We start from the raw sequence: 24,568 nt of genomic DNA, 5'->3' as shown, positions 1-24,568 counted from the left end.
TGTTTGATAGTGTTTTAACCAGGTGTTCCACCAGCATTTAGGCCAAGGAGCATCTTGCCAATACAGGTAGCATATTCCTGATGGAAGTTTCCAGTGACTGGAAAAGGGGAAACATAACCACCATTTTTAAAAAAGGAAGAAAGGAAGGTCCAGAGAACTGCAGGCCAGTCATTCCCACCTCTGAGCCTAGAGATCATGGAACGGGTCCTCCTGGAAACTGTAATAAGGAACATGGAAAATGAGGAGGTGATTGGTGACCACGCACACATTTCCATGTTTCTCTTCTTCTTCCTGGAGCTTTTCTTCATGCCTTCCTGTGACGGAACTCAGTCAATATTGACACAAGATTTCCCCTCATCATCTGCTTTACAGCAGAAATCTATTGGTGGAAAGCACCAGGTGTGGTTTGGCCCAGCAGAGGTTGTTCTCTGAAATGCTAATCTATGCCCTCAGGCTGTTTGTGAGTGCCTGTATTAAGGGCATATTGTAAAGACACCATTTAAGTGGGTTGTGATACAGTCCCCTTTAATTCAATATAGCAGATATCAGCTCATGTTCATTAGGTATCTAGATGCCTTTGGAAAATGGAATATAATTGGAAATAGTATGGGTGGGGGATGGAGAAAGCAAAATATTTCTGTAAATTTCACTGCAGTATTAACATATTATAAACTTTAATTAAGAATGTTATTGGGAAGGTTCTACCCAATTGATAAGTTATTTAAGATTTCCATTAATAAAACCGTCAAAGAAGATTTTCTGTCCATACTCAAAACGATATAATGAGTCACAAGGGAATTCTGAGTTCATCTTGGCTCCATCACATGTGCAAGTTTATTAAAGACAACAAAAAAACCCACTTGCGAAGATCAAGCTCTTGGCTTCCATATAAAGAATAAAGATGAATATATGTAGTCTTCTATATAAAGAATATAAGAATAATGATGAAAAGAGAAGAAAGCCTTCAGAATCCATGCTGGTTTCCACAGTGTGATGTGGGCAGGTCCAAGAGACCTCGGTCCGTAACTGGCTACCTGTAAGCCTGACAAAGGAGAGTGTGAAGAAGAAAGTGAATGAAGAAATTATGAGAAGATAGGTTTATGACTTCCAGTGTTTTTCTGTCAGTGGAAGTAATTGCCCATGTGCCAAACCAGAAGGCTCACTGGTTACTGCCATGATTTTATTATGCCAGTTACAGCCAGTTACAAACTGAACAAACTGCATAAACAGCGCTCCCCAGGCCTAAAAATCCCCTACCTTGTAAATCCACTGGATCACCCAAGATGCAGAATATAAGAAAACTTGTGTGAAGATTGTCTGGTTGCAGAAATTGATCTGATGTGATCGTAAGCTAATGCCATAGTTTAGGTGTAGGTAGTTTAGAACAGCTTTCCCTGTGCTCTGTGATCTGCAAAGTAGTTTAAGTATATAAATGTATATCCAGAGAAATAAAAGTAAGAATTAGGATATGTCTCTGCAAGACAAGGAAACAAGCCAAAAAATGGCATGTAATCATCCATACTTCTTAGAAAAGAAGAAAATTGTCTTGTCCCTGAGGCATACCAACAGTGATTGAAACTGAGATAAGACAATTTGGTTTTGTTATAGAAAACATTACTGAAATGCTTTAAAAGTTGGAATTTTGAGTAAGTTATCACGTAGAGATTGGATCCAAGAATTAAGGTGAATAGTGTATCTTTACAGCCATGCATGGAAAACAGTTTTTTCATTTTTATATTACATTTTAGTATTTTCTTTCCCCAAGATGCAGTGTGAGTGAGCTACGGAAGAGCAAAACAAAACATACATTACAGAATTCATCCTCCTGGGATTTGGTGATTTACCTGATCTTCAGGTCCCTCTCTTCCTGCTCTTCCTGGACATCCACATGGTGATAATGATGGTGAACATTCTCATCCTCATGTTGGCGGTGGATTATCAGCATCTCCACATCCCAGTGTACTTCTTCCTCAGTAACTTGTGCTGCTTGGAAATGTGCTATGCCTCCACCATCCTGCCCAAGCTGCTGGTCAGCTTCCTGACAGGTAACAGAAGTATTTCCTACAGCACCTGCATGACACAGTTTTAAATATTTGCTTTTCTAGTTGGGGTAGTGTATTACCTCCTGACAGTGATGTCAATGATCAATACTTAGCAGTATGCAAACCTTTACATTACATCACCCTAATGAGTCATAAGCTCGGCACAGCACTAGCTGCAGGAGCCTCGGTAAGCGGTTTTATGATCAGCTTTTTTATCACACTGTTGATGTCACAAACGGTGTACGGTGATCACGGTGAAATGGACCATTTCGTCTGTGATTTTGACTCTGTGATAAAATGCTCCTGCAGTGACACATTTCTGATAGTTTTAACACCTTTGATGTTTGCTACGTGTACTATGCTGCCCTTTCTTTTCACTATAGCATTCTGTATTTTAATCATCATAGAATCGCTGAATCATCGAAAAGTTTAGGTTGGAAGGGACCTTAGAGAACATCTAGTTCCAACCCAAAATGTAAGACATGATACTTCTTTTCAGCTATAAGAAGGTCTGAATGACAGGAGAATCATTCAGCTCCCTAAACATAGTCATCAAGTAATCATGTGATAGCTTAGATCATCCAGGAAGACTCCGTGGGGCTGTCAGCTATGCCTAAAATCCTGCAGGAGACATATATGCGTCTGTATTGGGAGCAAGAGACCAGATGGGGCACCGTAAGACAATTCCAGAATTCCTCTCTCATCCCCACGGTAAGCAACCAACGCACAGCTCACTGTTGGATTTTTTCATTTATTTACATGGCTTTGTTTCAAGCGTGTCTGAATCCCTCAGCACAAAGCCAACCTACCTTAATATTGAGACCTGCCTTAACCTATCTTCAGGCCTGCGACAGTTAAAGGTTCTTTAATAGTTAATATGTCTCTATAATTAATATTGAGCGATCCTCTCAGTTTGCCAGGTTTGTGCTAGGATGGTGTGGTAGGAAAGTACCTACCGCATGCAGAAGAAAATTACATGTAGGCATGCGAGGATGTGTCTTGCTCAGATACTCTGAAGGTTTACTTGTATTATGTTTGTGGGCTGAAACAGAGAGACAAAATTTCATTCCCAAGCAAGCTGCTGCAGATAGATTCTTATTTGTGCTGCAAGGGTAGGTGGTGAATATTGAAATTCAGAACCTCGCATCGCCTGCAGTACCATTTTCTGTATGCAGACCCTGTTCCTCTGAATGTTGCAGGTTTTTGAGATAACTGTGCAAGATCTTGGTCCATCACATTAGCTGCTCCTACTATGATCAAACCCAGTAGGTGTTCAGAGATCTTCAGGACCGCTGCTATTCACGCCACAGAAGATAAGGGCAAAGTTGATCTCATGTACAAAGCTTAGGAGCCACTGACGCTTCATCTGAAGAGGCAGTCTTGTACAAATACCAGCAAACAGCTTGAGTGGAAGGTCACAGCTAAATGTGTCACTCTACAGTGTAGATATGCCTAGATACAAAGACTCCCTTTCTATCCAATACAAAGACATTGTCACTTTTTGGGTGTGATTCAGCTCATCCTTAAGTAGGTATCTGCAATCATCTTCTCTTAACAGTGTCCTTACTGTATTTGCTAAAATTTCTTTCATGTATTCCAATATTCTGTGTTAGAGGTTGTGATTTGAAGTGTACATCCCTAACATTTGTGAAACCAGGCCCAAAGACACTGTGGACAGACTTTTCTCTCTACTTTTAGACAGTGACAGAAGAACTGCCTTTGAGCACCCACATCATGAGTGCATGCGCATTTTACTGTTAAAACAACTCTCTTCAGTAGAGAGGAACTCAGACAAAAAAACATTTACAATGGCCCTTTGACAGAACAATTTCCATTGAACATCCCACTGGGGACACTTGTAGAAGAGTGATGGTGGCTCAGTGAGGGGCAATTGGTGAGCTGGGTAAGTATTGCAGAGGTGGGGGAGGTTGGAGGGGTCAGCATTTCAGGGAATTGCTCAAGGCATTGGGGTGGGGAAAGGGGGATGACACTGAACAGAGACAGAAGGCAGGGCTGGGACAACTGGGAGCTGTAAGCTGTCAGCACCAGAGAGCTGAGAAGCACCCATCTGTTCTGGAAAGCATGAGTGGAAGTTCAGGGGTTACAGGGGCAGGCTATGAGGCACCACTGAAGCAGGGGGGTCTGGTGAAGTGGGGATTGGTCTGGGACAGGATGGACTTTATGGAGAAGCTGGATGCCATCTCAGTGCAGCTGGACTGCTGGGGGCCTCCAGTCTTGGCCAGATTGTTGTCAGGTAAAGTGAGGTGGTGAAGGCTGTGTTTCAAGACAGAGCAGCAGCACTTGAGCCTAGGGCACACAGGGGAGGAGGGCAGCCCCAAGGCTGGGTTAGCAGTGATGTGTGGACCAGACTGATACATCTTTGTTCAGGCACTGTGGGTAACATATTCAGATAAGGTGGGAGACCTGCTGAGGGGTCCCCTGATGCTGTTGGTGCATTTCCCTGAACAGGTCAGCTGAATCTCTGATCCAGCAGGGCTGTTCAGTGAAGGGTCCCTACAACGGGATGCTGATAGACTGGTCTTACACAAGGGTCTTGGCTTTCCTGGAGCATTGATGGAAAAATCAAAAACTAAAGGTGGAGAAAATCTCCCCCTCTTTTCATGTGACAAGGCACCTTTGCCATGCAGAATCCCAGGAGGCTGGGTGTCTCCTCTGCACAGCCCACAATGACCAGAAAGAAACCCAAAGCAGGCAAGGCATGGAAAGGTCCTGCAGTGGATCAGCACCCAGCTCCTTTTCTTGACAGGACACATCAAAAGGGCTGCTGGATGAAAACTTTTATTCCTTCCTTTATTTTCCTGTAACCACACTCCAGTCTTCTGCTCTGATCAGCCCCACAGGAGAGCCACTTAGACTTCTTGCAACATCTCCACCTCTAATAGCCTCAGCAGGTCCCATTAGAACTCCAGGAAACTTTACTCCTGTGACCTTCACACATGTAATTTTTACCCAGGGGGTCCACAGAACAAGTAAACTGTAACATGGTTTTCCTTGCTGCTTATTCTATGCACAGTCATTCGAGTGGCTAATAGGAGAAATAGTCATTGCGAAAGAATTTTGCTAGACTTCAAGTTTTTAATGAGCATATGATGCAGACTTTAAGTGTTTAGTGAGCATATTCTTGTTTCAGGCCTGATGGTGTAAATTAATATACTCCAAATAAACTCACTAAACATCATTTTTCAATAGGGGCAGATGCTGTCAAAAAACCCAAATAATTTTATCTTTGTGGTCAAGCGTCTCATAGACTACGTGTCTTCGGCTGTTTCAGGCAAATCTGTCTGTGATAAAATAGTCCCTCTTACCGTTTTCAGAAACCACACTGCATAGCAAATCCAGTGACAACTCCAGTTCCCTCTGGTGCTGTTTTTGTAAAATTACCTGCATACTCAGATGTGAGGCAAAATACAATAGGTGTAACCAAAATCATGACATACATAAACCTGTTAAAAAAAAAAAAAAAAAAAGGCACCCAAACCAAACCCAAATAACACTTTATAACATTATGAAGGTGGGTTTTCAAACTCTTGCTGTTGACTATAAGATACACCAACACAAACAACCCTGGACACATCCCTAGAGACAGGCATACGATGAAGAGACAAACAAACCACTACATGAGCACCATAAGATAAGATCAAAGGTGGCGGTTAGTGATGGCACTTGTCCAAGAATTAAACAGACAAATACTAGGTAGGACAAATTAAGCTCATGTAAAAAAATATTTGATAGTTAGACAAGCAGGCAAGTAAGTATTTGTATAAATGAAGAAGAAGGCAGAACAAAATTTAGCGGATAGTGAGCTGGCCAAGTTATGAAGAACGCAAGTGTCATGCACACACAGACTTTTTTCTTTAAACAAATGAAAAATATAATTATAGAAACATTGGGAATATTTGCCAGATTTCAATTTTAGATAAGCATTTTGAGCAACTTAATTAATGGATGAAAATTCAGGAAAAATGTTGATGTTTGCCAGGTTTGTATTTTTTTTTTATTTCCAAACATTTTCTTTAGCAATACGTCAATACATGTTTTTAAAATAAAATACTAATTTTAAGACATTAAGTGTCTATGAACAAGCTAAACCATTTTGCTTCAGGATGAGTGACAGCAAGTAACCATAGCCAAAATCAAAATGGAGAATGATCTGACTTGTCAAGAACTATCAAGAGGAACAGGTGGATAGACTAGATAACCACTTATGATCATTGCCATGCTGCTTTCTCTAGTCCATAGGAGAGAAATTCTGTGGGCTTGCAAAATATCTAGTTGAAAAATGAGATTCTCATGCTATTTCCAGGAGGTCTGAATTACTTTTTCCTTCCTATGTCCTGATCTCTGCCGTGAGGATGAATATAAGACTCAAAGAATTTGCCTGAAGTGGGAGGAGAATTCAACGGGATGAGTTTAATTTCTTTGTCTTCTTTTGTTTTGAGGGGAAGGCTGTACCAAGCACCAACAACTAGGAGAATTACTGTTTTCTGAAATTCCCAGCATGTTACTTTAGAGGTGTTTTTGCCTCAGAAGGAAGGCCTCCGTGTTCTCCTAAGGAGTAATCTGCACTAAGCTTATCTGTAGGAATATAACTGCAAGCTCAGATCACAGGTATAATATATGAAGGTACAGAAATTATCCTTGAATGTTCTGTTGAAGAAGACTTTTCTGACTTACTTTTTAGCTGCTTACAAGGTAGAAACCTGGTGTCAGCTCAGTACTTGTGATCCATCTATAGCTGGTAGTGAAGAATAAGCATACCTGCAGTTTACCTCCTTTCTTCCTCAGACACGGGTCAAGCACAACATCTTCCTCAAAGAGAATTTAAAGAAAAATTTCTTAGACCTTCACGTAACATATATAGGGAGAAGGAAAATAAGATTTCTGCAGTGAAATCAGTCACCTGAACTCCACTTCTAATCAACAGAAACAGGAACTTGTGGAAGACAGCTGATGGCTCTTTGTTGGCTCCATCAGGATGAAATCAGACAGGATGTAGAAGTACCTGCTGCCTTCCATGTAGAGATTTATATTGGGTGCACTGATGATTAAATTTAATGCAGAAGTTCAAAGTTCCTACAACGTTAAATGCCTCTGCCTCAGAGAGTGATCCCTAGATTCCAGGAGTAGAGCATCACTCACATTTTCTGATGGTTGTGGCTAGCATCCTAACAGGTGCTTGTACTGACACTGCATAGCTCCCAGCAAGTCTTCTCTCGGCCCTGTGTGTCTCAGACATAACACTTCTTTTTTGGAGGGGAGTGTTGCGTTCCAATTCAAACTGCTTGAAATAGGATTAATGGTGGGCTGCAGCTTTTCAGAGTAATGATTTTGTACATACTGTGTTGCTGAGGTTGCTGAGATGGGGCTGAGTGCAGGTGTTAGAAAACAAAGGAGAGATTAAACACTTCTGGAAGACTATTTTGGTGAAAAGAGCCAAACCTTGCCTTCACCCAAGGTTCAAACCTATTATCTATATCCCTGTTACAGACAGCACCTCTGGAAAGTAGTTGCTCACCTTTGGACACTGATCTGTTTTGGTATGCAAGACCGCTGTCCAGGCCCTCCCTGGTCTGAGGTTCAACCAACTGCACAGGACATGGGAAAATTCTAGGCAAGACATGAGACACTGCTGGACATGGTGGTTACCAAAAGCTAGCGAGCTGTGTGAGGGGTGGCTGAGGTTCACAGGTGGTTAAGGAGGTGGGGTGTGAGAAGTGGCCAAACTTCACAGGTAAGAGAAGGGAGTTTGAGGACCTTTCAGGGTATGGAGTAGGTTGACTGGTAACCACACCAAATGATACTACGTAAATCTGAGGTGATAAGCGTAACAGTTGTAGTAAGAAATATAAAACTTGGGTACGGGTATAACAGAATTGGGGCAAAGAAGGAAAATTTTTAAGGGAAAGTTGGGTTCATTTTGGGTGGAGACAGGGACAGAAAAAGAGCGGTGATGCAGGGTGGAGCAAGCCTGGCAAACAGAAAAGGATGGGGACATAAAGGGAGAGGTCAGTAGCCTTCTCTGGCCAAGACTTGTGCCTCATCTCCAAAATGTGGCTCATTGAACTCTGTTCCTAACCCTTTTCTATACTGGTGTTCTGTGTATGACACTGGGTATGTGATCTGCTGGTGAGCTTCAGGTTGGAGCTAGCCTATGGGTAGGAGGAGACCAGCGTTTGGACAGAGCCCCAGTAAGAGATGGTCCAGGATCTGGGCATGGGTCCTGGATGGTGCCTGTGTTGATCTGTATGGAAGGCTGCATGAGTGCTGTGTATGCATGCCTATTCTGGAAATATGGGCTTAGCCTCACCCCTGGCTGCATCTGGGAAATGGGGAAAAGCAGTAGTCTTGCCTTCAGTAAACCAGGAGGACAATTCTCCTTAAAGTTCACTCTATTCATCTTTTCTTAACACTGTCTTCACATGCAATATCTTCACTTTTGGAGGTGTTCATTCCCAGTGACTATAGACGAAACTAATGAGGAGTTGAACAGCTCTGCCGGAAACAACTGATATGTATTGTGACCTAGTCAAGTGGTTTCATCAGGCTGGAGCCACTGCAAGAAAGGTTGATCAGAGGGATAAAGTCACTAGAGAAGCAGTTACATCCATTGGGTCAATAGATGTCATTGTTACCATTATACTAAAAAGTAATCCAGACATCCCAGTGCTCCCTATCAGCGAAGCCAAATCACGCCTTTTGCAAGTGTTGTAAAGCGGAGAGTTTTATTTAGAGTTACGTCATGGTTATTAGGCATTGATGCGGTCAGAACACACCACCAGAAAAATTGCAAAGCGCAGCTACCAACAGAAATGGTTATATCTGCAAGGATCCACGCAGCTATGGCCTTGGGCAAGATGGTAGAGGAGAAAATAACTGTCTAAGGACTAATTTCAGAATTCCTCAATGATGCACCATGAATTCCTTTCATTACTCACTGCTGCTAGAGGTTTAGGAACTTTGGGGCAGGTCCACGTCTTTTCCTGACTGAATGATGTTGCTTCAGCTTCCTCTCTCGGTCAAATCTGTTCCCAGCAGCAAGTGGAAAGCCTGCTGCAAAGTTTCCTTCGTCTATTGGAGACTTCGATGTCTGCATGCCTTGTGCCCTTACAGGGACTCCTCTAGTGTGACCGTGAGGCTGATTCCCACTTCTGCACAGCTAGTGGCTCAGGCAGCCCTTCCAAAGGGTCACTGAGGTGATTAAGGACTTGATTCACCTGTCATACAAGTACAGGCTGGGAGAGCTGGGCTTGGTTAGCCTGTGAAAGGGAAGGCTGAGAGGGCATCTTATCCTTTTCTCTAAATGTATGGGGCAGGAGAACGTACAGGTGGATTAAAGGATAGAGAACCATCCTCTTGCTTTCAGGTAGAAAATCTAGTTCTAAGAGGCTCCTTGTGTTTCCCTTGGTCCACAGAACATAAGCTGCAAGAAAAATGAAGTTGTTTCAATTCTTAGTTACCAGGAACACTATTGCACCCAATTCCGGTAAACTTCAGGTTGCCTCTGCAATGCTGGAGCCTGGACAAGGTAAGTCAGCAGCCCTGCAGGTTGGCTGGGGTACTGATCTCCAAGACATGCAGTCTTGATTGTTCAGTATTTCAAACCAAGTTACAGTGCTTAGCAGAATCTGTTTTCAGGAAAGAGTGCTTTAGAGGAAATAACACTGTGGTATTAGCACAGGCATTGTACATACCAACATCCCCTCTGAAAGGGAGGAATCCCCACACTTGATCAACCAGCACTGGAGAGCTGGAAAAGGTGGAGGATGAAGAGCAAACTGACTTTGAGACATTACATGAAGCACAGGCCTCCTCGCACTGTATCCCAAAATATGCATATCTGGCCTTGTGAAGCACAATGCACACTTTGGTTCCCACCAGGGCATTGTTGATCTTCATCTGTACCCTGCCACAGCAACATGCTTTTCTTGCTAGGTGCAAGCAGCAGCAGCAGGAGGTCCAGCTCTAGGCCAGACCAAAAATCCTTCTCCTCTGGCTCCTGTACCAACATCACAGTGAGGAGCCCAGCCTGCAACCACCTCAGCAGGAGAAATACACTCATCTCAGAAGGGTGTTCTCCAGGACCCCAAGCAGCTGACCCTGTATCAGTATTTCTCACCAGCAACCTTATCTGGGATCCCTGGGAGAGAAACTGGAATGAAGAGAGAGACTGTCCAACAAAACCAGATGTACCATGGTAGACAATGGAAGACCAGAGGCCAGTGGCTTTTCACCCAAGGTTACAGGAACACCACGCTGCCTCTGTGCTGCTCTGATCACAGCAGTCTGTGGTAGCACAATGGAGTTTACAAGGTGAGTGGGTTGGGGACACGGAGGTGTTTGCAGGAGTCTGGAGAGCAGCAGAGGAGGGTTCTGTGCCTTTGAGCACGGCTGGTACAGCAATCAGCAGCATTGCCTGTGAAGCAGCTGCTCTGTGCTTGCTTGCTTCCTTACTGATGGGGAAGCTGAGCAAGCAGCTCTGGAAAAGCAAGGCACCTTGAGCACCATCAGAAGCAAAATTCTAGGTGTGTTGGCCAGGAATTGAACCTGGGTCAACTGCTTGGAAGGCAGCTATGCTCACCACTATACCACCAGCTCTCTCTGTTTAGGGCTTTTCTCTGTCTCCTCTGAGTCACAGACCTGTCTCCCTCCTGCTTCTCAGTGGACTGGCCAGCCTCCTCCTTCCAGCACCCTGCACATACACTTCCTCAACCTGCTAAAAATTGGTGTGTTTCTGCATATGTGACGTGCTGGCTGGGGAACCAACTGCACTAGCCACAGACTTGTGGAGATCAGCATCAAGGACTATCCAGGGTTGGACCACAACACCAGGCAACCTGGGACGGAGTTCCAGACATGGACTCTGTCTCGAACTATGGTATAGTGTAGTGGTTTAAACCCAGCTGGCAACTGAGTACGACGCAGCTGCTCGCTCACACCTCCCCACCCACTCCGGGCAGGATGGGGAGAATTGAAAAAAATGTAAAACCTGTGGATTAAGAAGAGTTTAATAGCTAAAATAAAGTATGATGTAATACTAATAACAATAACGAGGGGAAATAACAAGGGGAGATAATATAAAACAAAAAGGGGGAAAAATATAAAACAATAAACACAAGTGATGCACAATACAAGTGCTCACCGACACAAGCAGTCATGGGTCCCTTCCAGGTAGCTCCCCCCAGTTTATATACTGAGTATGATGTTCTATGGTATGGAATGGTATTCCATAGATATAGATACATAGAAGGTATTCCTTCTATGGTCACTCTTTTCCCTATCTTCAGTGGGATGGCAGGCATAGAAAATAGGATGAGAAAGCTTCCAGGTCAAAATAAATATAGGACCACAGAAAACACTATTGTGGGCAAAACAGACTCAGCATGGGGTGAATTAGCTTTTTGCCAAATGAAATAGATTCACATAGCAAGAAACAAAAGGACAAACATGAAACACCAGCTTTCCTCCCACTTACTCAGGCTGAACTTCACTCCTTCACTCCAGACTCCTCTAACCAAGTGACACAGGGGGGATGCATTTTCCTTCTGCTCTTTCTGAACCTCTTACTTTCTCCTCTCTCTGTCTCACATGTTCTACCCTTTCTGGAATATGTTTTCACAGGGAGGTTACAAATTCGGCTGATGGCACAGCTGTGTCCTGAAATGGGTCTACTGTGGAGATGGAACCACCTGTGTGTGGTGCAGGGCAGCCCCTTAGCTCCTGTCACAGAGACCACCCCGGAGAACACCCTTTGCCCTAAACTACCCAACACCTAGCCACATAGAGCCAATGCAGTGCCCATTGGGAATGGCTCCTTGGCCCTGCTCCTGGCTGAACGCGCTACTGGCCATGGCAGAAAACAGACTAGGACAGAGAAAGCCCCCAGGTGGTTGAGCTAATGACCTTGGTGCTCCCCAGACTAGCACCAGGCTTGTCCTGCTCCACCCCTGGAGCCTGGGTGTCCCTGCTCATGGCTGGGAAGTTGGGATTCAGCTGCCTGATGGGAAGGCAGAAACATCAATGTCCCCAGGACACCCACTGCCTTGTGGGGGGAAGGAGCTGAGGGAGAGCCAGGGCCATGGGTGCGCAGAGAGCAGGAGCGCAGCAGTGTGCGGACACTTGCTGAAGGCTTCAAGGCACTGCATCGTGGTGGTGGTGTCCGCTGCCTCTGGAGTGAGGAAAAAAAAAAGCAATTAGCAGAGGATGGTTTCGATCCATCGACCTCTGGGTTATGGGCCCAGCACGCTTCCGCTGCGCCACTCTGCTCCACCCACAACTTTCACCCAGACCTTCTACAGCCTAGCCTAATGCTCCGCAGCACTGCCAGCACCTGCACTTGTTCTCACACCTCTTTCCCTTCCTCCTGCCTGTGCTCTCCACATAACTGTCCTTTTCCCCGAGCAGTTTGAGCTCTCCATTAACTTTATTTGTACAAAACTTTTCACCTGGCTCGCCCCAAACTCTGTCAGGTGGATCACTTTTGAACTGGGACTCTCTTCTTTTATTTGGTCCCCCTCTGGACCCTCTTCTGGGGCCAGTGTGGTTTGTCTTCCCACTTCTGAGATGTTCGGATCCCATTCTGAGGTCAGTTTCTTGTACCCTCGGGGATAGTTTGCCCCCCAGCCCCGGATTCGTTTAATGCTCTTGGTACAATATAAGTGATCTGGCCTAAGTATATCTGCTGTTATATCGGGTTTGCATGGCAAGGTTTTGATAATGGAGGGGCTACAGGTGTGGCTTCTGTGAGAAGCTGCTGTGGCGCCTACTACATATATGTATATACTACTACAGAAATAGCTACTGTAGCTACTGTGGCCTCTGATGCGAGAAACTACATAGCTATCAAGTAATCATGTGATAGCTTAGATCATCCGGGAAAACTCCACGGTTTTCCTCTGAGAAAGGGTTGTCTCCCTAACACTTTTTTCAGGGCGGAGCTCACCTCCTGATTGCTAAGGGTATATATCAAGGGCTTCAGAGCTGGGGTGACAGCATTGTACATGAGAGACACTTGCACATCCATTCCAGGGGAGCTTACTGAGGAAGGTGGTGCATAATTGAAGAGCACTGGTATGTATAACAGTGCCACAATGATGAAGTGGGAGACACAGGTGGAGAAGGGCTTCCATCTTCCTTCCTGGGACTGGACATTACAGGAGACGAAGGAGCTAATATAGAGATAGGAGAGGACTATGAGAGTGATGGAGACTAGGACAATAGATGTGGTGACAACATTGAGGAGGGTTATGTTGAGGCTGGTACTACCGCAAGCCAAATTCAACAGTGGCTTAATGTCACAGCAGAAGTGATGGATGTGGTTGCGGTCACAGAAACTCAGTTGAGAGGTCATGACCGAGTGCATCGTGGCATGTACAAAGCCAGTGGACCAGCTAGCCAGAGCCAGGAGCAGACAAGTCCGTGGACTCACGACAAGGACGTAGCGCAAAGGGTTGCAAATGGCCACGTAGTGGTCATAGGCCATGGTGGCCAGGAGCACAGCCTCAGTACTGCCCAGGAAGTGGAAGAGGTGGAGCTGGGCTAAGCACGCACCGAAGGAGAAAGCCTGTCAACATCTTGGGAGCAGTGACTGTGAAGCCGAAAATGTCCAGGTAGGACAGGTTCCCCAGAAAGAAGTACATTGGTTTGTCTAGAGCCTGGGCTCAGATATCACCATGGTCAAAACGGCACCATTTCCCAGAAGACTGGTCAAGTAGATCAACAGAAAAGAGATGAAGAAAAAGTGCTGCAGCCCCTGCACGTTGGTGAGGCCCAAAAGGATGAACTCACTGACCGCTGTTTGGTTCAGCATTGCTAGAACAATAAGAAGCAAAGGCAAAATGTCAGGGTTCCATGGTTGTGAAGAGTAACAGTATTACAAAACTCACTGGCTTCTGTGCTATTTTAATGCAAACAAATGCACACAAGAGCAAAACACAGCACATGTAATCAAACGTAAAAGCAGCATTGAAAGTCAAGACAGTAACATGGACAGAGGAACTTCAATGTAGTCTTCTACTTTCTGTCTAGAAGAGGGCAGAATATTACAGAGGGTAAAATATTAATATAAAAACTTCCACCTATGCATTACAGCAGAATATGTAAGATGCAAAACATTGCTGTTTGCTCACCTTCAGATGCATTCGTATTTCAATTCTGCTAAACTGGAACTTTCTGCTGCAAACTTTGATCTCATCCTAGAGCTTCTAACTCATGATGTGAATCAGTCCTGATGCTTTCTTTCTACTATTGTGCCATTTCATTATGCCAGTCTCAACTTTCACATTTGTAATGGTTAGCATCTCTTACAGACAGTTTTTTGCTTTTAACAATTGCACAATTTCCATTGTTTTTATCAACAGCTGCCAGAAGGTGCTCCAAGTAGTTTTTGCTGTACATTCAATGCAATGATGATTCATACTGATGAATACAATGAATGAAAAAAAAAAAAATTGCTTCCTAGATGTTTCCTGTAAAGATGTTAAACACATGTAGATGATCTTTCTTGCCCGTTCCATTGTACTACATACTTTCATTGAAAATAGATGATTTTTGGAAGTCATTATGCTGTATCTCCAGCCCTGTCACTCTTTTTCTCTTACTCCTTTAGCTTATTATTTCATCATGAAAACAGCAAGCAAGCAGAAAACTTTTCAACTGATTTCATAATAAAAGATCATGAGCATGTAGCCTTAAGGTAATTTAGGCACATACGTGTTCAGTCTAAAAACCTGATCACATTCTCTGAAAATACTTTTAGTCTGATCTTTGAACAAGCTCTGGTGGAAACATCAGATTTGATAATATTATAGACTTAGGAAAATTTTAGTCAGACATCTGTGTTTGAAGAGGTCTAGGTACAATTCTAATTTTAAGACTCTTGCTTAAAGACTAATGCAAAAATTAAAAAAAAGGACTTTGCATGCTGAAGCATGCCTATTTTTCCAACTACAGAAATTCCATAGTGAAAAAAGATAATTCTGCACAAAGCTCACCTCATCAGCAATCAGCATTTTCTCACTGTAGGAAGACCCGGGCAGATAATGAGTCAGAAGGCAAAGCACAGGACAGAACAACTTATTTTGTGGAGTTGTAAGACAGAATTTGGGTTCTCCTTTTATTTGTCCATATTGACTTGGCATTCTTCTAGCTGAGAGATTAATACTGCAGGTGTGATGAGAAGGACTACCGCAAGTTCCCAGGGCTTGTAGTTATTCAGGTAGGATGCAAGGAGGAAGCTTTGCAAATTGTATCAGAAGTCTCTCATGACCTAGTTAGAGATGGGGAGGGAAAGTCTTTTTGTCATGTCCAGAATGTGCAAAATATCGACAACATCACACAGGAAGTAAATTGCCTGCTGCTTTGTCAAGTCTTCTGAGATGAGATTTGTGATTCAATGGTGAGTTGCAGAGCAATAAACAAAGTATTCCTTAAATGTACTGCATGGGTGAGCCACCTGCAAAACAGAATTAAAAAACAGACAACACCCATGTATTCTTCCCAGGCTGCCTGTACTCACTTCCACCTTTTATAAGCCTCTTTTTTCCCTCTAAATTTCCTGAGCAGCTCCTTATCCATCCAAGGAGGTCTCCTGGCCCTCCTGCAGCACTTCCTTCTAGTTGGGACACACTCCTGAGCTTGTAGCAGGTGATCCTTGAATATCAACCAACAGTCTTGGGCCCCCCTCCCCTCTAGGGCTGTATCCCATGGAACCTTACTAAGCAGGTTCCTGAAGAGGCCAAAGTCTGCTCTCTTCAAGTCCAGGGTAGTGAGCTTGCTGCACGCTCTTCTCACTATCCTGAGGATCTCAAACTCAACCATCCCATGATCGCTATAGCCAAGGCTGCCCTGGAGCATCACATTTCCAATCAGCCCCTCCCTTTTGGTGAGCACAAGGTCAAAGATGGCACTTCTCCTTGTCGGCTCCTCTATTACTTGCAGGAGGAAGTTGTCTTCCACACAATTGAGGAACAAACCTCCTGGATAGCTTGTGCCGGGCCGTACCGTTCCTCCAACAGATAGCAGAATGGTTGAAGTCCCCCATGAGGACAAAGGTCTGCGAGCGTGAGGCTGTTCCTATCTGTCCATAGAGCGCTTCATCCACAGAGTCCTTTTGAATGGGTTGGGTTAGAAAGGACCTTAAGATCATCCAGTTCCAACCCCCCTGCCATGGGCAGGGACGCCTCACACTAGACCATGTCACCCAAGGCGCTGTCCAACCTGGCCTTGAGCACTGCCAGGCATTGGCCCACCTTTCAAGCGTGTCAAGGTCCCTCTAGATCCCTTCCCTTTCCTCCAGCGTATCTACTGAACCACACAGCTTGGTGTCATCGGCAAACTTGCTGAGGGTGCATCAATCCCACCATCCATGTCGCTGACAAAGATGTGGAACAGGATTGGTCCCAACACCCGAGGGTCACCACTGGTCTCCCTCAGGGCCCGCGGATGGATTTCGTCAGGTCCCATGGACTTGTGCACATTCAGGTTCCTGAGGTGATCTCAGATCTGATCCTCTCCTACAGTGGGCCTAAGGTCTTCATTCTCACAGTCCCTGTGTTTGCCTTCCAAGTCTTGAGTGGCATGGCAGGAGCACTTGCCAGTGAAGTCATTGAGAACCTCCGTGTTCTCCAAATCCAGGGTAGCCAGTTCTCCTGTTTCCTTCCGAAGAGGGCACACATTATCTCTAGTTTGTCTTAGTTTGGCAACATACCTATAGAAGCCCTTCCTGTTATCCCTAACAGCTTCAAGGATGAACTTTTACCTCTGTCTTCAGCTGACAGAGGTAGAAGTTCAGTAGTGCAGGCACACACGCGATACACTCTGGGTTCATAAACATAGGCATGTTTGTGGACCCCTCAACCACCAACATGGCCCCTCTGTCCACCTGGTATCCATGCCCAGGTCCCAGGCCCTCCTGTCTGCTTCGTGGGTTCCCTGCTTCCTATCTGATATAGCTTGATGTTCACTAGCAAACACACACACTCACACACTGGTCCCACAGACATTGCACATTCACAAGTTCCCTTGGGCACAGACCGGGTACTGGCATGGGCCATCTGTGCCTGGTGGGTTTAAACCACAACACTCCCTTATCAGATTTGTATCCCTGTAAGTTCTTGTTCATTGCTTCCTCTGTTTCTCATTATGCCATGTCACACTGAAAGAGGTCCTTGACCAGGTATGCCTAAAGGAGTGGCCATTGCCCTTCTACGTATCCTTACAAAGGTATCTAATTTTTCCACTCTACAAGTTACGTCAACACTGCCTTTGCTAGCTTTATTTAATGGGCCATGACTACTCAGCGAGAGTTCATGTTCAAGGGAGAAAGTCACACTGTCCAAATGCGAACCAATGTGTCAGGTAGTGTACGGTGCGGTGACAGCAGGCTGCACGCCAGCATAACACCACAAACTGGAGCTACAGGTGAAGACATGTTTATACAAGCACGAAGTATTTATGTAACACAGAAGTTAAAGTTGAAAACTGTTTGTATGAGGAAGTGGGTTAATTGAAAAATGCCAAGTGACTCAGTTTAGTCTTAAATTTTCTGCAACTATATAAGCATCTTACCTCTTGCCCACTCCACTCTCCTGTGGGGACAAAATCAAAGGGAGAAGATGCATGGATCAAGGTAATGACAGTTTAATAAGGACAGCAAAAGCTGTACAGACAAGCAAAAAGGGAATTAATTGATTACTTCCCATTGTTGGGCAATGTCTAACAACTTCCTAGGGAGCAGAGGCTCAGCATGCCTGACTGTTGCTTGTGAAGACAAACACCTTAAGCATGAACATGCCCCCTTCCTCCTCCACTCCCTGGCCTTTTATTGCTGACCAAAACATCATAGGTATTCTCCCATAAGTGTTGAAGTAGCTGGTTGATGTCACATTGAGGCAACTCAGTAATCTTTGGATGACTGGGAGAGATGCGTTAGGACTGAAGGAAAGCAGATCTCACTCCTGGCTTTGAAAAGGGAAAAAAGGGGAATTCATGATTCCACAGTTCCCTTCTGTGAACCCTTTCCAGGCACATGAAGAACATGAATGTGATCATGACCAATGGTGAACACAGCTTCACCAAGAAAAAATCATGCTTCACTGACATAATAATTTTCTGTAATTAAATGACTGGTTTGGTATATGATGGGACATCAGTTAGATATGTCCCTCTTTGCTCTTTCTGCAAAGAAGGTGGATCACAGTATCACAGAATGGTTGATGCTAGAATAGACATCGACCAGAACCTTCAACACTCATGGGAGCATCCCATTAGGGTTAATGGACTTACATATTAGGGTTAATGGACTTACTGGTATTCCCTGACCTGAGCTTACCTCACCAAGGATATACCATCCTTGCTACAGACTCTCCCACTGATCTCTAGGACCTGGGATTCCTGAAACATTTGGCATATCAACCTTTTTTACATCCTGCATCATCAGTTCGCCCAACTCATTTGGAAATGTGCATGCATTTACCCTAGTCTGCCTTTTATCACCTAGGTACTGACAGAAGTCCTTGCTGTCTTTGACATCCCTGGGCAGATTCAATTCCATTTCAGTTTTGTCTTTCATAACTGCATCTCTGCATGCTCAGGCAGATCACAATATTTGAAAAATAATAATTCTTAATTATCTCATGCACTTTCATCATGCACACTGCCAGCCAGATGCTTTAGGGAATATAACTGTGTAGACAATCAGAAAAACCCCACCAACGCACATGCATGCACATACATGCACCACACACTGTAGAGTCACCACACTCTAAACAGGCAAGCAGAGGCTAGGAGCCCTTGGGGCTCAGGGGAGGATGATGATGCAACTGTTCACAGCTGTTGTGAAAGAAACCAAAATCATCTCAATATGAAAGGAAACTGGAGGTTTGGGATTGTTGGTTGGTATTTGTTTGGGGTTTTTTTGACAAAGGAGTTAAAACTGTAATAACAAAGTTATACTTAGAGAAATGTAGACCCAGAGTACAGCAAAATTCATTTTAGGGTTATGATTACTGTTAAAATAAGATAACTTGTGTATTTATTAGGGCAGAAGCAAGCCTTGCCAGGCCCATTAGCATCATAAGTGAGAGCTGTGAGAGGGTGAGCTGAACATAGGTATGTCCAGCCACATAGCTGCAGACACTGACCTGTCAGAAACACTTCTGTCGGACTCAGTCCCCAAAGTGGCATGTTCCCCAAAAGAAGTGTGGCATGGCTGGTGATGCAGCCCAGGACATGGTTGGTTTCTGAGCTGAAGCTCACACTGCTGGGTCATGGTGAGCTTTTTGTCAACAGTCACTCCCAAGTCCTTGTCCTCAGGGCTGCTCTTAGTTCAGTCTCTGCCCAGCCTGTGTTTGTGCTTGGTATTGTCCCCAACACTTGTCACTGGTCTCCACTTGAACATCAAGGTGTTGACCACAACTCTTTGAGTGTGACATCCAGCCAATTCGACTGTACCTCAAAACTTGCTGTCATCAGCAAATCTGGCTAGCGTGCACTTGACCCTAATGTCCATGTCACTGACAGAAATGTTAAACAGCTCCGGGACCAATACCAAGAAATCCCAGTCATCACTAGAACATCAAGCCTTTGACCACAACTCTTTGAGTGGAACAATCCAGCCAATTCCTTAAGTAAATTTCCTTTGGGAAATTAATCGATTGACTGATTTCCCCCAAGTCAGTCTGTTTTGCCTGTGATGATAACTGGTAATTGATCTCCCTGACCCATACGCTGTTTCATCTGTTTTCTCTCCCTGTCCTGCCCTGTTGAGGAGGGTGAGTGAGAGAGCGGTGGGGAGGGAGCCTGTCAGTCAGCCAAAGCCGGGCCCCTGCACATGGCTAAAGATATTTGCATTCACACAAGTGAGAAAACATGAAGAAACGAGAAAACCACGTCACTCATGGGAGACCACAAGCAGGATAAAATCTGTGCGGAGTACAGTCAAGGAGTCAGGGCTCAAGTCAAACCTCTAGCAACAGGAGAATTTTAATGGCTCTTCTGTGGTGTTTCCCAGCTGTGATGCACTGGTACAACAGCTTTATTCTTGTTCCACGTGTTTGACTTGTCTTTCTAGTTTTTTCAGGATACAAGCCTAGACTTTGCTGAAGTTGATTAAGTGTTAAATACTGCAGTCTTGAGTTCACGTCACCTAATTTTTCACCTATGATGTCTTACACTGAGTCACCATGCTATCATGGAGACTGCTTCAGATGTCCAGTCAGACAGCTACCAAAACAAATCTACCGTTTTCAGTATGAAGTGGACAAAAGCAGTAAACCCCCCCCAACCAAAGTTATCATGTTACAATGCTCTATATCCATAACACCATTGCTACTCAAGTATTTTTAATGATCTCTTGAAAGTCTCTTCTGCTATGGGGAAACCAGCATATGTCATGTTCCATTTTTCTATAGTACTAGTAAACTAGGTAAGAAAAAGAATGACGGAATAATATCCTATTATTACTGTTACTTATTTCACACATACAGATCTGAACATGTGAAAGGAAACTGCCCATATATCCTAAAATACACTGCATAATTATATAGATCATGGATAAAAAAAGATCATTCAACATATGATTTCACCATACTAGAAAGTTGCTGCCTGGAGACCTGATCCTACTGGGAGCACAGAAAAATTCAAATACTTCTACCCATCAGCTGAAGGAGCCTTTGGAAACAGAGAGGAGATGCTGCTTCTTCCAGAGGAAAACAAAGGGATATTTTTTTCCCCCCTCTTTTTTTATTCTCTATTTGTAATTTCTCTCCTCTCTGTCTTTGGACTTACTGCCCCGATTGAAAAGAAGGAGAAAATTCTACCAGTTTAAGTAACAAGAGGTAATATTTCAATTTCTGTTCCTCATTCTTAGTTGGTTCCCAAGGCAAAACAAAAACATAAGTGTGTTTCCATTGTCTATTTTTCTAATGGTACAGGGAGCTGCTGTTACAATATAAAAGAGAAATCTATCCCATCTACCTTTAGGCAACAGCAATACAGATTTTTACATCTGAAATACTCATCTGAGAGAAATAGGAATCTCCATGGCACTAGTGATTCATCTTATTTTAGATGTTAATGATGGAGAAACACTATACTGACAGTATACTTACTTATTTCTATTGTCTATAGAAAGCTTTGGCAACTGCAGTTGCCTATTTAGCTGATAAATGTGTTGAAGAAATAAATCACAGTGCCTATGCTTTCTCACCTCCTCTTTTTCTCTTTCATCATTGCTAAAGAAAAGAAAAAGGCATTTTTAGAAATCCTGACAGCCAAAGACTTCAAAACCTTAAGCTCCTTTTTTGCTACTAGTGATACAGTAAAGGCAGAAAAAAAAAATAAATCCCTGATTCTGTTTGTGTGTCTTTTAAATATCAGCCAAGTATATTTTGGCTGCAACAGTCCCAGAAGTTTCCTGACAAATAATTTTGTTAGCACACCTGATGAGAAGATAAATTCATGGAAATAGGCAGCAAGGTGTAAATGCTGGTAACCACTGTATATGGCCAGCTCTTTGTATGCTGAGAATCTTTTTACTCCCCAAAGCTTTTCTTAAATGAAAACTCAGAATATGGATTTTATATGATTTGATGAAACAAACATAAGTGCATGAGCACTTTTATTAACTCAAACTTTTTTATGTTTGGGTTGCCCTTTTGCAAGTTTAGCAATGAAAATAGCGTAGGTAGACCACTGATGCCTGAGCCAAACTGGTAGGTGGAAAGCCACAGGATCTCCTTATCACCTACCTTGGAGCACCAAGAATTAAATGAATTCCAAATAATTCCAGCTATCCAAAATTTCAGTCATTGCATACTCACTTCCTTGTTAATGATACCACCAATCCTGGCATCCTTGGACATCCATCTTAGAAGGAATGAAACTGTTTCTGTCTTGTGCTGTATTCCTCATCATTAAATATAAAGTGACTCTAAGATGACTGACTAACATTTAGATATCTAGAGATATTTAGATGGTAAAGTTAACTGAGAGACAGCTAGCCCACCCAAAGTGAAATTCTTCTGTCTCATCATAGATGCCATTCTTATGCTAAGGTGACCTGCACTTTGGAGGTATTAATTTCTTTCTACATAAAATAAGCACAGAATGGTTATTTGAAATATGTATGTCTATCTTCTGTTCACCTAATTTAGAGAAGATGAATCCCGCAGCCTCTGACTGCTAAAAATGACCTTGTACAGGTTCCCCAGCTGGGACCTTTTACACTGTGGTCACTGTCATATGCAATCCAAATTTCACCTCATGGCTTAAACCCCATTTTACTTGCTACTGTAGCTATTTCTGAGACCACAGGTCTGTCCCAAGCTACTAATTTTTTTGTAGTATAGGATTGTTTGGTTTGTTTTTTTTTTTTTTTCTCTTTTAGGATGGGACCTGTTGAGTACATGAAGACAGGAAACCAAATGGTCACTACTCACTTCTCACTTCTGGGGTTTGCCTTCCATGGCAAGATGCAGCTCCTATTTTTCACACTGATTTCCACCATGTTCCTGGCCATCTTGATAGGGAACTCTCTAATCGTTGTGATCGCAGCCATTGACCCTGTCCTACACACGCCCATGTACTACTTCCTAAGGAATCTTGCCTTGACAGAGATCTGCTGCAGCCTGAGCATTGTCCCCAAGATGCTTGCGATTCTGCTGGTGGAGGGGAAAATTATTTCCTTCACAGCTTGTGCCTTGCAGCTCAACTGTGTTATTCTTTTTGTTACTTGTGAGTGTTTTCTCTTGGGTGCAATGGCTTATGACCGGCAAGTAGCAATATGCCATCCATTGCATTATGCAACCATGATGAACAGGGATCGCTGCTTCAAGATGCCTTTTGGGTCTTGGCTGTCTGGTGTCCCTGTGGCTCTGGGCTTCACCACCTGGTTATTTACCCTGCCCTTCTATGGGAGAAACACAGTCAACCATTTCTTCTGTGATGTTTCTCCCGTGTTAAAGCTGGTGTGTGCAGACACAGCCCTGTTTGAACTACTGATTTTTATTGCTATTGTCATAATAGTGATGATTCCCTTTTCTCTGATAGCCATCTCTTACCTTTGCATTATCCATGCTGTTCTTCAGATACCCTTGGCTGTGGGCCAGAGGAGAGCCTTTTCCACCTGTGCAGCTCATCTCATGGTAGTAACTCTTTTCTACAGCACAACTGGCATCATTCACCTGTGGCCCAAGTCTGGCCTCCCATCCAACATGAAGCAAATGGTTTCCCTGTCTTACACAATTGTCACCCCCATGCTCAACCCCATCATCTACAGCTTGAGGAATCAGGAAGTCAAGCAAAGCTTGAGGAGATGCATCAACAAATGGTTACTTAAGAAGCAGGAGATAGATTCCTTGTAGCTGCATGGAACGGAAGCGTTTCCCTAGCTAAAAAATTAAATGGAATTTATGAATGAAGTGAAAGCCTTTCAGAAATACCTGTGCTATTTTATCAGTCCTTTGCTGTCAAATCCAGATATACCTGGCCTTTTTTACTCACGTATTAGAATAAATTATAGTTGTTGTAACTCTGGCCTTGCAAACAAAGAAGTAAACCCAGTGTAGTGGAGTTTTATAATCACTAAAGTGGATTATAAAATTCTTACCCTCCCACATCATTATACATTTATCCCCATAAGTATATAAAGTCTGTCTGGGGAAAAAAAAAGGTTGTTTCCCTCTCCATCAAAGCAGAAGTGGTAGCCTGGAAATTTCCCCCCACAGAAAAAAACCCCTCAATAATGAGTTGAGACACAAGTAAGTACCTTATGAATGGAGGGGATGAGCTGTGTCTCCAGGATGTGTCCTTCCTACTGATGTGAGAGATTGGGTTCAGGTCTAGACCTCATCTGATTTTTTTTCCTGTTGGAACAAAGATCTCCTTCCCGAACTAGCTCAAAGTAACTTGCTCAGTTCAAAACTAAAAGGGTAAACTGAAACACTGCCAGCTGGCTGCAGTAGCTTTGTTTTAATTAATTCCCTTCTCATGTAGGCTGAAAGTAAGCTAGGAGGGGATTATTTCTTAACTCTTTGAGCCTGATGCTTTCTGTCTGATTGGTTTGCTGGCTTGACAGATGGAGCGTTCACGAAAGCAAACTGTGACTTCTGCTTTTATTTTCTCTCTGCTTATTTTGATCTAACTTTAACCCCAATTCTGTTATTGCTTATAGCTGAGCAGCATTTTCTCTTCCAATTTGTGTGATTAATACCTAACTTATATCACTGTCTCTTAGACCAGAAGTCACAAAGGCTTTCTATTACAAATGCAAAAGGACAATGATACAATTCCTTGTACATTTGGTATACATGGAGAGGTTTCGGCAGTGGGGAACAGCAGGTCATGGGATGCCCACACTAGAACAGGTTTATCCTGAAGGACTGCAGGCCCCAGAGAGGACCCACACTGGAGCATGGGAAAAGCATGAGGAGCAAGGAGCAGCAGAGGAAAACTGTTATGAATAGAGCACTACCCTCCATTCCCCATCCTTCCTATAACTCCGCCATTCC

The 24,568-nt window shown here is 43.7% G+C and overlaps 2 protein-coding genes across 2 annotated transcripts; one reads left to right on the top strand and one right to left on the bottom strand.

Annotated features, from left to right (window-relative positions):
• Positions 1–12,927: 12,927 nt before the first annotated feature.
• LOC308225462 (olfactory receptor 12D2-like) lies at positions 12,928–13,869 on the bottom strand (the record flags this gene model as incomplete). Its single annotated transcript, XM_080626415.1, is given in 3 exon segments — positions 12,928–13,618; positions 13,620–13,711; positions 13,714–13,869. Coding segments are annotated over 3 exon segments (939 nt in total).
• An 8,276-nt stretch (positions 13,870–22,145) lies between these two features.
• On the top strand, positions 22,146–23,422 carry LOC308225335 (olfactory receptor 10A2-like; the record flags this gene model as incomplete). The annotated part of the gene is made up of 1 exon (XM_080626116.1): positions 22,146–23,422. The coding sequence occupies exon 1, from the start codon at positions 22,448–22,450 to the stop codon at positions 23,420–23,422; it is 975 nt and encodes a 324-aa protein (XP_080482242.1). The 5' UTR covers positions 22,146–22,447.
• Between the last annotated feature and the right edge of the window lie 1,146 nt (positions 23,423–24,568).

The sequence above is a fragment of the Psittacula echo genome, assembly GCF_963264785.1.
Source record: "Psittacula echo genome assembly, chromosome: 10".
Lineage (NCBI taxonomy): Eukaryota > Metazoa > Chordata > Aves > Psittaciformes > Psittacidae > Psittacula > Psittacula echo.
Note: the sequence above shows the minus strand (reverse complement) of the source record. Positions and strands in the feature narration are given on the sequence as shown.